The sequence below is a fragment of the Xiphophorus maculatus genome, chromosome 22, assembly GCF_002775205.1.
Source record: "Xiphophorus maculatus strain JP 163 A chromosome 22, X_maculatus-5.0-male, whole genome shotgun sequence".
Taxonomy (NCBI): Eukaryota; Metazoa; Chordata; class Actinopteri; order Cyprinodontiformes; family Poeciliidae; genus Xiphophorus; species Xiphophorus maculatus.
The window spans coordinates 7,898,754-7,911,680 of NC_036464.1; the positions used below are offsets into that span (position 1 = coordinate 7,898,754).

The 12,927-nt window shown below is 38.9% G+C and overlaps 1 protein-coding gene across 1 annotated transcript in view; it reads right to left on the reverse strand.

The window, feature by feature from the left end:
• The window catches only part of gpr137b (G protein-coupled receptor 137B), a 33,228-nt gene extending 20,689 nt beyond the window's left edge, over positions 1-12,539 (reverse strand). Inside the window, exons 1-4 of the mRNA XM_014469408.2 lie at positions 11,906-12,539; positions 8,011-8,060; positions 7,701-7,923; positions 5,882-6,028 (exon numbers count right to left, since the gene is read on the reverse strand). Of these exons, the coding sequence (XP_014324894.1) occupies positions 5,882-6,028; positions 7,701-7,923; positions 8,011-8,060; positions 11,906-12,268 (783 nt within the window). The 5' untranslated portion in view covers positions 12,269-12,539. The remainder of the gene's footprint in view (positions 1-5,881; positions 6,029-7,700; positions 7,924-8,010; positions 8,061-11,905) is intronic.
• Between the last annotated feature and the right edge of the window lie 388 nt (positions 12,540-12,927).

Below are 12,927 nucleotides of genomic sequence, written 5' to 3' on the forward strand. Positions count from 1 at the left end.
ATTACCTGATGTAAAACTATTCAAGGCTTTTATTTTGAAATTATTATTATGCTCCATTTTAAAGTTCCAAACTAATCCCATGTGTAACAGTTACTGAGTTAAATCAGTTATATACAGCCCATAGCAGCAGTAGTTCTAAAGGCCAGTTCTCAGTCCTGATCTGTTTCAACTGAGGATAGATAGAACTACAGCGATGCGTATTCGTAGTCCAAATCAGCAGCCAATAGCCTCTTGAGTTCCGTTGCTATGGCAAATAATGGTCTCAGCAGGTGTGAGCTCTGAGCTGTGAGCTCTCAAACACACAAGTGTGTTTGAGCAAACACACTTTACTGAAAAAAAGCATTGGAAACAAATCCTTCTTGTTCGGGAACCGTAATACATATTCGAAAAGCGTTTTAAGCGTATGACAGTTCAATGTGTCTTCTGCGATAGTCCCGAGATTCATATCTGTACCTCACTCAGAGCATTTACAGTGATGAGAGAAAGAAATGTTGTGCCCAGATCTGAACCGAGATCGGCTGTCACTGTAATTTCAGCAAAAATGAGAAAGTTTGGGTCGCTTAGAGGCAAATTGTGGACAAACCGTAACTGGTATCGACGAGCCGTCTTCACTTTCGAAGAGATCACAGACGTATCTACAAAATGAAATTTGAATGGCATTTCTAGGTGAATTTGTGACGACACAGCAAATCCTCAAAAATAGGGTATTTCTAGGATTTTTCCCATTGAGTTATAATGGGGTTTTTTTCGTAGTTTTTTGCGAATTATGTCGCCACGTTAAGCCCAAATCCCACCACAAGTAATAGCTCCAATGGCGTGAATTTTCTGCACGTTTTGATACCTCATTTGTAGGTGTGCACCCAGCGGTACGAGCCGCATTAACGGTTACGGAAGAAAAATAAAGAATTATAATAATATTAAAGAGACACTTTGTTGGGTGTAGAGTAATAGGTTCCTGCCATTGCTTTGCATGGCAGGCCCCAATAATATTAAAGAGACGCTTGTTGGGTGTAGAGTAATAGGTTCCTGCCATTGCTTTGCATGGCAGGCCCCAACTAGAAAATTTCGGAAGAAATTTAGCCGGGGCCTGCCAAGGCGCGCCCGTGGGGTTCGGGCCCGGCGTCGTCACGCCACAAATCGGCATCGACGCTAAAGAACGCCGCGACGTAATCAATGGCACGCGGAGAACCGCAAGAACGTTAAGCGAGGCGGACGTGCACCATTCAGTACGATTTAAAATTTTTGTCAAGGCTTTTATTTTGGAAGTTTTGTTAAACTTCATTTTAAAGTTCCGAACTAATCCCATGTGTAACAGTGCTTTGGATGAAAAAGTCATACAAAGCCAAAAACAGCAATTGCATGATGTAAAAATATTCAAGGCTTTTATTTTGAAATTTTCAGTATGCTCCATTTTAAAGTTCTGAACGAATCCCATGTGTAACAGTGCTTTGGATAAAAAAGTCACATAAAGCCAAAAAGCGCAATTACCTGATGTAAAAATATGCAAGGCTTTTATTTTGAAATTATTATTATGCTCCATTTTAAAGTTCCGAACTAATCCCATGTGTAACAGTGCTTTGGATGAAAAAGTCACATAAAGCCAAAAAGCGCAATTACCTGATGTAAAAATATTCAAGGCTTTTATTTTGAAATTATTATTATGCTCCATTTTAAAGTTCCGAACAAATCCCATGTGTAACAGTGCTTTGGATGAAAAAGTCATATACGGCCAAAAAGAGCAATTACATGACGTAAAAATATTCAAGGCTTTTATTTTGAAATTTTCAGTATGCTTCATTTCAGAGGGCCAAACTATTCCATTGTGTAACAGTGCTTTGGATAAAAAAGTCACATAAAGCCAAAAAGCGCAATTACCTGATGTAAAAATATTCAAGGCTTTTATTTTGAAATTATTATTATGCTCCATTTTAAAGTTCCGAACTAATCCCATGTGTAACATTGCTTTGGATGAAAAAGTCATATACGGCCAATAAGAGCAATTACGTCATGTAAAATATTCAAGGCTTTTATTTTGAAATTATTATTATGCTCCATTTTAAAGTTCCAAACTAATCCCATGTGTAACATTGCTTTGGATGAAAAAGTCATATACGGCCAAAAAGAGCAATTACGTCATGTAAAATATTCAAGGCTTTTATTTTGAAATTTTCAGTATGCTTAATTTTAAAGTTCCAAACTAATCCCATGTGTAACAGTTACTGAGTTCAATCAGTTATATACAGCCCATAGCAGCAGGTAGTTCTAAAGGCCAGTTCTCAGTCCTGATCTGTTTCAACTGAGGATAGATAGAACTACAGCGATGCGTATCTGTAGTCCAAATCAGCAGCCAATAGCCTCTTGAGTTCCGTTGCTATGGTAAATAATGGTCTCAGCAGGTGTGAGCTCTGAGCGCTGAGCTCTCAAACACACAATTGTGTGTTTGAGCAAACACATTTTACTGACAAAAAAGCATTGGAAACAAATCCTTCTTGTTCGGGAACCGTAATACATATTCGAAAAGCGTTTGCAGCGTATGACAGTTCAATGTGTCTTCTGCGATAGTCCCGAGATTCATATCTGTACCTCACTCAGAACATTTACAGCGATGAGAGAAAGAAATGTTGTGCCCAGATCTGAAATTCTATTCAAATACATGGGAGAGAGCCTCAGACAGCCTCAGAAAATCCTGTCGCATGACTTTGCTCTGAAGCACCGTGACAGAAAACCGTACGGTCTAGATAAATTTCGAAAACATTTTACCGGAGCAGACAGGCGTATCAATGTCAGGACCGATTTTGATACTAATCGTGCGATATTTGTGGGCGTGATGGCGATTTCAAAAATGATTTGGGTTGAAAAAGTTGTCTTCATCTCTCACTCTAAGCAGCCAGAAACGCACTCTAACTTGAGCAAAAATGAGAAACTTTGGGTCGCTTAGAGGCAAATTGTGGACAAACCGTAACTGGTATCGACGAGCCGTCTTCACTTTCGAAGAGATCACAGACGTATCTACAAAATGAAATTTGAATGGCATTTCTAGGTGAATTTGTGACGACACAGCAAATCCTCAAAAATAGGGTATTTCTAGGATTTTTCCCATTGAGTTATAATGGGGTTTTTTTCGCAGTTTTTTGCGAATTATGTCGCCACGTTAAGCCCAAATCCCACCAAAAATAATAGCTCCAATGGCGTGAATTTTCTGCACGTTTTGATACCTCATTTGTAGGTGTGCACCCAGCGGTACGAGCCGCATTAACGGTTACGGAAGAAAAATAAAGAATTATAACTAGAAAATTTCGGAAGAAATTTAGCCGGGGCCTGCCAAGGCGCGCCCGTGGGGTTCGGGCCCGGCGTCGTCACGCCACAAATCGGCATCGACGCTAAAGAACGCCGCAACGTAATCAATGGCACGCGGAGAACCGCAAGAACGTTAAGCGAGGCGGACGTGCACCATTCAGTACGATTTAAAATTTTTGTCAAGGCTTTTATTTTGGAAGTTTTGTTAAACTTCATTTTAAAGTTCCGAACTAATCCCATGTGTAACAGTGCTTTGGATGAAAAAGTCATACAAAGCCAAAAACAGCAATTGCATGATGTAAAAATATTCAAGGCTTTTATTTTGAAATTTTCAGTATGCTCCATTTTAAAGTTCTGAACGAATCCCATGTGTAACAGTGCTTTGGATAAAAAAGTCACATAAAGCCAAAAAGCGCAATTACCTGATGTAAAAATATGCAAGGCTTTTATTTTGAAATTATTATTATGCTCCATTTTAAAGTTCCGAACTAATCCCATGTGTAACAGTGCTTTGGATGAAAAAGTCACATAAAGCCAAAAAGCGCAATTACCTGATGTAAAAATATTCAAGGCTTTTATTTTGAAATTATTATTATGCTCCATTTTAAAGTTCCGAACAAATCCCATGTGTAACAGTGCTTTGGATGAAAAAGTCATATACGGCCAAAAAAAGCAATTACATGATGTAAAAATATTCAAGGCTTTTATTTTGAAATTTTCAGTATGCTTAATTTTAAAGTTCCAAACTAATCCCATGTGTAACAGTTACTGAGTTCAATCAGTTATATACAGCCCATAGCAGCAGGTAGTTCTAAAGGCCAGTTCTCAGTCCTGATCTGTTTCAACTGAGGATAGATAGAACTACAGCGATGCGTATCTGTAGTCCAAATCAGCAGCCAATAGCCTCTTGAGTTCCGTTGCTATGGTAAATAATGGTCTCAGCAGGTGTGAGCTCTGAGCGCTGAGCTCTCAAACACACAATTGTGTGTTTGAGCAAACACATTTTACTGACAAAAAAGCATTGGAAACAAATCCTTCTTGTTCGGGAACCGTAATACATATTCGAAAAGCGTTTGCAGCGTATGACAGTTCAATGTGTCTTCTGCGATAGTCCCGAGATTCATATCTGTACCTCACTCAGAACATTTACAGCGATGAGAGAAAGAAATGTTGTGCCCAGATCTGAAATTCTATTCAAATACATGGGAGAGAGCCTCAGACAGCCTCAGAAAATCCTGTCGCATGACTTTGCTCTGAAGCACCGTGACAGAAAACCGTACGGTCTAGATAAATTTCGAAAACATTTTACCGGAGCAGACAGGCGTATCAATGTCAGGACCGATTTTGATACTAATCGTGCGATATTTGTGGGCGTGATGGCGATTTCAAAAATGATTTGGGTTGAAAAAGTTGTCTTCATCTCTCACTCTAAGCAGCCAGAAACGCACTCTAACTTGAGCAAAAATGAGAAACTTTGGGTCGCTTAGAGGCAAATTGTGGACAAACCGTAACTGGTATCGACGAGCCGTCTTCACTTTCGAAGAGATCACAGACGTATCTACAAAATGAAATTTGAATGGCATTTCTAGGTGAATTTGTGACGACACAGCAAATCCTCAAAAATAGGGTATTTCTAGGATTTTTCCCATTGAGTTATAATGGGGTTTTTTTCGCAGTTTTTTGCGAATTATGTCGCCACGTTAAGCCCAAATCCCACCAAAAATAATAGCTCCAATGGCGTGAATTTTCTGCACGTTTTGATACCTCATTTGTAGGTGTGCACCCAGCGGTACGAGCCGCATTAACGGTTACGGAAGAAAAATAAAGAATTATAATAATATTAAAGAGACGCTTGTTGGGTGTAGAGTAATAGGTTCCTGCCATTGCTTTGCATGGCAGGCCCCAATAATATTAAAGAGACGCTTGTTGGGTGTAGAGTAATAGGTTCCTGCCATTGCTTTGCATGGCAGGCCCCAATAATAATAAAGAAACTTTTCTTGGGAGAATAGCAATAGGTTCCTGCCATTGCTTTGCATGGCAGGCCCCAATAAATCACAGAAATCTGAGGAAATTCTGAGTTTAAAGTCACAAATTTCCTAGAAAAGAAAAATTGTTGGCTGAAATTTACTCCTTTTCTCTATCTTCAGTACACTGTCGTACTCGTCCCTGACTTTTCCTCAATGACTTGTGGGTAATTTTTAGCTTTTATGCAATGTGGGGATTTTAGGGGATTTTTTGGTTTCTATTTGTTTTCTTTTTAACTTTCAATATCAAGCAGGGTTTTTTTAAACTGGGAAATAAAAAGAAGAAGACGACAAAGGCAATTTTCAACGCCTGTCTGAAAATAACTAATTACTTCCTGTCGTATCTAAATAATCTTTATCTTTTCATTTAGCAATGCTTGTAATCCCCAATAAAAACACAAACTTCTCCAGTTTTTAGATGTTTAATCTTCAATCTTTATTGTTTAAGATATTTATGAGACCCCCAAAAAATCTAGTTATTCAAAGTAAACAAAGAGAATCATTGTTTGTGCCAACACCCTGAACATTTCCTTTGAAACCCTCCCGGCAAGGTGATTTACCTGGTCCGACACGTTGTACCAGTCGTAGTCAAACGAGTTGATGCTTTTGTTTGACAGCGCCAGGACGACCAGATTGTAACAGGCCCTGGACGCATACAGCAGGATGACAATGGCTCCTATAACGGTCACCTGGCACACCGACGTCCCCTGCACAACGTCAGAGCAGAGGCCCGGAGTTTAAGACGAGGTAAAAACAAAACGACTCAAGCTGGGAGAAACATTCATGAACAGCGAGCTGCAAAAATATAAATATTTCTGCACATTTTGTCACATCACAACCACAAACGTCAGCCTATTTTTATTGGATTTTATGTGACAGATGAACACAAGGTGGTGCATATTTCTGAAATGGAAGAAAATTATGGTTAATTTTAAAAAGTAATCAATAATCGACAGAATAAACTTTATTCTTTACCAGTTTTGTGCATCCAGAGGCTGAAATGTTTGGATTATTCTTTGTAAAACATCTCAAACTCTGTGTACATTGGTTTTTAAGTCTTTAAATTCTAAACAAGAATTAGCTCTGGACTTTGACTAGGCCGTTGTAACAAATAAATATGGTTTGATCTAAACCAGGGGTGTCCAAGTCATCTGAAGACACTATTGTATGCCCCATCCATGCAGGAATGCTTTATCCAAAATGAGTTTCTCACATCTACACAAGTAGATTTTAAAGCTGAACTTTTTTTTGTTATTTGACAATGAAAACAACTTTTTGTGAAAACACTGAGATATTAGCCCAATCATAAATGTCATACATAACAACAATATCTGATTATATGTTTGTCGTTGTGCTGCAGCTGATGCTGAGTGTAATTAATTAACTTCATTAAAGTGTTTTTGTAGTGGATCTGTTTTAGAAAAAAAAAAATCACATTTGGTGAGGCCTTAGCTGCGTCCTCTCTCGAACACACCTGAATTAAATAGTTAAATTCTCTCATCAGGATGAAATTTGCATCTGCCAACGAGCCGCTCGTTAAATTCAGGTGTGATGCTTTTCTTTCACCAATTTCTTTAAGAGTGCATTCACATAAGCCCTATTTAGGTAACTTTAATCTAACTCTAGAATGTAGGGGGAGGTGTGAATGCGCAATCAAACACTGATGGGGACTAAAAGAGTGAACTCTGGTCTAAAAACCTACATCTAGGTTCGGTTAAGGTGACCTCTGGTGCAGACTGAATGCATATGTGAATGCAAGTGGACCAGAGATCGCTCCAAAAGCAGGAAACAGACTATAGAGCAGGGAATTCTGGGTAAAAACAACCAAAACAAATCTGGTGCCTGAGGGAGAGGTAATTTTTTACTAAATAAGAAAAAAAAGTGGTGCTACTCCATTTTTGTTAACATTTGAGCTCATGTCTTCCTCAGAGGTTTTTGTCTCATTTCCTTCAGTGTTTCTTGGTGCAGCGCTCCCACAGGTGAGGAGGTAAAAAACATTTTTGCAAAGAGCTTAGTTCATTTGACGGTGTGAAAGCGAACTGCAGCAGCTGAAAATGTAACAAATGTTGCAACTTTGGTCTCAAATCAAACCAAATCTACCGAACCATCAAATGTGAAAAAAGCCTTTAAAACCTCAAAACAGCTGAATTTATACAGAGATTAAATAACATGCAAGTTAATTTAATATTTCGTTGCATTTGTTATTTTCATCCCAATTTACCTTCTGCATTATTCTATCGCATGAAATCCATCAAAATTCACATCTGTAACTAACAAACCGTGAAAAAGTTCACAGGTTGAATGATTTTGTAAGGTCTCAAAGCTAAACAAGAACAAAAGAAGATATTTTTTTCTTTCTGATTCCTGGTTCAGTCTCACCTTGGACTCCAGGTAGATGTTGGCCAGGGACATCTTGGCGATCTTGTAAAGACACAAAGAGAGCGAGACGGCGCACAGGACAAAGAGCGTGTCGTTGATGGCGACTCTCACGAGCACGACGGTGTGAGCTTCTGCAGAGGACATCCTCACCAGCAGGGCACACGCTAAGTTCACGACTAAAAACACCAGGCTGATGAACAGGAAGAGGAGGTAGAGGGGCAGCCTGGCAGGAAAAGACCACAAACATTTTTATTATTCAGCTGCTAAAAAACTGCAGCAGGGGAAATGAGCGGAAAAGACCTGCTCTCACCTGTACCTCTGGAGCTCTGGGGCATATTTGGACTTTGCCTTAAAAACAACCTATAAAAAAAACACAATAAAAAAAAAAACATTTAATCATGCAAATATGTCAGGCCGTTTCACTTCTCCATTCCGGTTAACCAGGAACCTTGTGGTTGAAAATGTTTATGGTGCACAATAGCTACTCAGCCCAGGGTTCAATGGAAACTCAAATGTGGCTCGTATCAACACAAGAGGATTACGCTAAAAATAAGCCTGAGGCAGAGGCTGGAGAAGGCAGCGGTTTGTATGTGGATTGCGTAAGCGGTTGAAGACATGATTCATTTCATTTCGGTGCAGATTCTGAATGCGAGCCTCCCACACTGAAGGCAGTAATAACTGGACTCCTTCCTCTAAAGTCACATGAATGATGGAGGGTGCCACATCGAGCACAAGCAGGTTTTGCAGCGTTTGTTTATGCGAGGGTTTCTTGCGCTCAGTGTTGATGCTTTAAACGCGTCCACATCCTGAGCAAAGTGAAACTGTAAAGCAACTGTACTTTCACAGGCGTCTTTTGTGATGCAGGTGTAAAATGTATTTCCTCTTTGCAGATTTCTTTATTCTTCTTTGTTTTTTCACAAATTTTAAAGATAATCTGAGAAAACATGTTTATTTGTTAAAACATGAGAAAGTCTTAGTTATCTCAGATGAATCCTGAATTTGCTTTAACTACATATTTTTGGATAATGGAGTTTGATCACTGCAAAAACACAAAATCTTACCACGGATTTAAGTTCAGTTTCTGGTGCAAATATATTAGAATATTTGAAACATTTTAACAAGATAGATGACCTTATTTTTAGTAAATATTTCCTTGATATTGATGAAAATGAATTATTTCCATTAGCAGATTATTCCACGTAACAGTGAAATAATCTGCTAGAGGACATAGTTCATTTTTATCAAAATGAAATGAATTATTTACTTAAACAAGCGACTCTTAATAAATATATTTAAGTTAAATTGGTCACAATGAGTCAATCTAAGTTTGTTAAGATGAACCAACATAAATAAAGTAAGTTTGACAAACTTAATTCAAGTATTTGTGACCAATTAACACAATTTTTTTAAGTTGTAGCTGCATTTTCTCTCTTCATTGTAGCTATGGTAACACAACTATGAAACTACGAAGATTATTCTTTAGACTTTTACAAAAGTAAACTTACATAGTCCTTTAAATTTTTAATTTTAATGTAAATGTTTTTTAAATATTGTAACTTTTAAATCAAATTTTAAAGTATTCTAATTCTCAATAAGCGTATTTTTAAATTCTAGATCTATAATATTATTAAAAATTCAACCATTTATACGAGGACCCCTGTAGGTATGGGGACCTAAGCAGCTGCTTGGTTCGCTCATGCCTTGGGCCGGCTCTTAATCATTTTTCTACCCAATAATGATGAAAGTTATAATTGCCCCAGCATGTTTGCATTGATGTTTTTTGAAAGTGGTTTGCATATAAAAGCTGTTTTCTCTTCACAGTCTCAACACGATGCAGTTTCTCTCTATATGACCGCTTGTTTTAACTTTTCCCCTCTGTAGTCGGAAGCAGTGATAGTGATGCTACATGCTGGTCTGCAGATGCATGCATGGTGGAGCTAACTGGAGTTAGCTTCGTCTGCCTGGTGATGCAGCAGTTCTGCAGGCAACATCACTGGGATCGCCATCTTAATGGAACGACTCAACCTGACCAACTTGGACCAAAATCATCACTGAAGACCTTCAATAATTACATTTAGGCATTTCAGTGTAGCTCCATCTCTATGCAGTATCGTCACATGCAACTCAAACGTTTTTCACAAGAAACTCAAACGTTTCTCTGCAGCAGAACATAATGCTAGTAAACACCCACAAAGGAGGAATTAGATTAAAAGGATGCAAAGAGACAGAAAACCACTGAAGAATCACAAAGTAATTAACCGTTTGCCTTCTGTGATTTCATCAGAAAGATGTGTGAGTGGAAATATTTTAGTTTTTTGAAAAGATTTTATCCTAATTAAATAACGAATTACAAAAAAAAAAAGAGAGAACAAGTAGAAAAACCAACCTTGTTCTACATCTAAACTGAGTTTAAGAGATTTTATTGAAATGTCTAACTTGTGTCTTTAATATAAGAGTAATTCAAAGGTTGTCAGGAGACTTAAATGACATGCTACACAGCTAAATCAGTTAGCTGTTGCTCAAGATGTAAAATGTCATTTCAGCTGCTGGGTCACGCGAAGACAAAGATTCCCTTAAGCTACGACATGAAAAGACTTGTATTGAATGTCTTTAAATGTCAAGTTTTCCCATCTAAACAAAAGGAGTTCCTATCAGCACCTGCAGACTATATTCTTTTGGTTTTGTTAGACAGAATCTGGGATCAGGTTTCCATTACTTCACATCTGCAGAGGTTCTGGACTCGACCTTTTCTTACAAAGTCCACTTCAAATTTTTACAAGTTTTAACAGGCTTGGAACTACAAACTTCAATGATTGTTATTGACATGATGGATCAAAACAAAGTAGCACATGACAGGGAAGTGGAAGCAAAATGATGCATGGTTTTCACAATGTTTGACAAGTTAAATATGAAAATGTGGCCTGCTTTTGTCTGCAGGGCTCTTTACTTTGACAGTCCTAATCAAAATCCACCTGCCAAGGTGAGGAAAGGAGAGCATTGAACTGAAAAGTAGCAGCAGAGGCGTCACTAAGCAATTTATCGCATGATCAATTAAAACGAGCTCAATAATGTCTATGCTGTTGATAAGCATTTTTTTAAACAGAGATTTCATAATTCGTTTCATTTATTGTTTCTGGTTGTTTGGATATTGGAAATGTCTTCCAGTTCCAGTGTGGAGTGTTTGTTAGTCTTTGATGGGGGAAACTCACATTATTATCATTTATCGCAATAATTTCTGGGTCAATTTGTCATCCAGTAACATTTCTTATTTTGATAGGTCTGGAGGAGCTGCAGAGATCCATATTAATAGCAGAAAATTACATATAAAGTTCAGTTTGTAATCTGAGCAATGAAGAAGAAACAGCAAACACGAAGGTACTCTGGTCAGATGAGAGTACAACCTGAACAAACCACTGCAGAACATGGTGGTGGCAGTATAATGCTGTGAAGACAAGCTAGTCAGAGATGATTGAAGTAAGGTTGGGCGATATAGACTAAAAGTTTTATCACAATACTTTGTGGTACTATTATGATAAAAATAAAAGTGACAATAAAAACTATTTATCACTTCTTTTTTAGGTAACTGCAGCTGTGACCACATGATGTAGCAATAATAGCCTCATAAACACAAATACTGCTCTAGAAAAACACATCTATATCTAATGGCCTTCTTTAGGACACCAGTCACATAAAGAAGTTTGATTTATATTACTAAACTAAGAATAAATATATTAAATGCAACATTTAATATAATATATATATATTAAAACATAATGAATTAGTTAAATTGAAATATATGTTAGATTAAAATATGATAAATTAATTCACAATTAATACTAAATGTTATAATATTTTCAAATTTTCTGCCATTTATTGATACTCTTATTAAACAAATATTGGAGAAACTAGTAAAAACGAGAATCCTGGTAATACAGATGGTTATGGAATGCAATTTGTCACAACGTGATAAACCTAAATTCTTCATGATACAAAATTTATCGTGATAAACGATAAACGCCCACCCTCTAATGAGAAGATGGATGGAGATGTAAGAAAAGGGGCTATAAAAGACCAAACATCTCAACTTTTAGGGGACATTTTCAGGGGGTGTGGATAGTTATCAAGACCGTTCATCACGGCTCAAGCACGCATCCTACCTACATGTCCTGCAGAGGCGTTAATCGGGTCTGATCCTGCTTACTCACCTGTGCAAAGTAAAGGTTCATGAGGCTGAGCGTGAAGAACTGCAGGCAGACGGGGAAGCAGTAGAGCAGCCAGAAGGGAAAGGGACCCAGAGTGTTGGCCGTGACAAAGTTCCTGAAGTAAAAGGAGAAGAGAACGGTGCGCAGGGCCGACCACAGCAGGCACAGGAACAGGAACACAGTCTGGTAGCTGAAGCGCTTGTGTCGGTACCGCAGAACCAGCCAGAGCTGCACGTAGATGAAGATGAAGAGGAGCGAGTAGAAGACGGTGTAGACCACAGTCAGACCCAGAGTCACAAAGGGGGGCACGGCCGGGCTCAGGGTGGGCAGAGGCAGGGGCTCCTTCTCCTCCGCCGGGGCCTCCATGACCAGCTCTCCCGGGCTCTCTTCAGGGGAGATGGAGCTGTGTGCAGCAGAGCCCTGCCTCTCAGGCTCCCAGGCCCGGGCCGAGGCGAAGCGCGGCGAGGAGGCGCAGTCAAAGCACGGAGAACCAGGAAGACGGCAGGGCGGCTGTCACAAACTCAGCGGGGAAGGAAACCGGTCCAACTTCCTGCAGAGGATCCAGAGGCAGCCGGAGAAACGGAGGCACATGACCAGAGATGATGAGCAGGACTGCGGCGGGTTTCCAGGACCAGTCCCCACCCCCTCCTCAGCCAGGGAGCGCATTACGTGACGTTACGCACCAGCTGACGCATGCTAAGGTACCTTTAACCCTGTGATGGCGCTTCCCACCGCAGCTCTGATCCCGAGAGGGCAGATCAGGGCTCCTTTATGCATTTAATCTCGTTTTACAACCCTGCATGAAAACCAGACTGATTCATTTAGTATATGTGTTAAATAAAACAAATATATGGACAACAGTAAGGCTTTACACACAAAAAAACTTAAAATTTAAACAATAAAATCCGTGTATCATTTTTTATGCAATTTATGTGGGTCGGTGAAAAATTTTGCAAGTTTAACAGCTAATAATACATTTCCTAAACAAAATAGTTACTTTCTAACTATTTTTAGTTAGCGTCCTT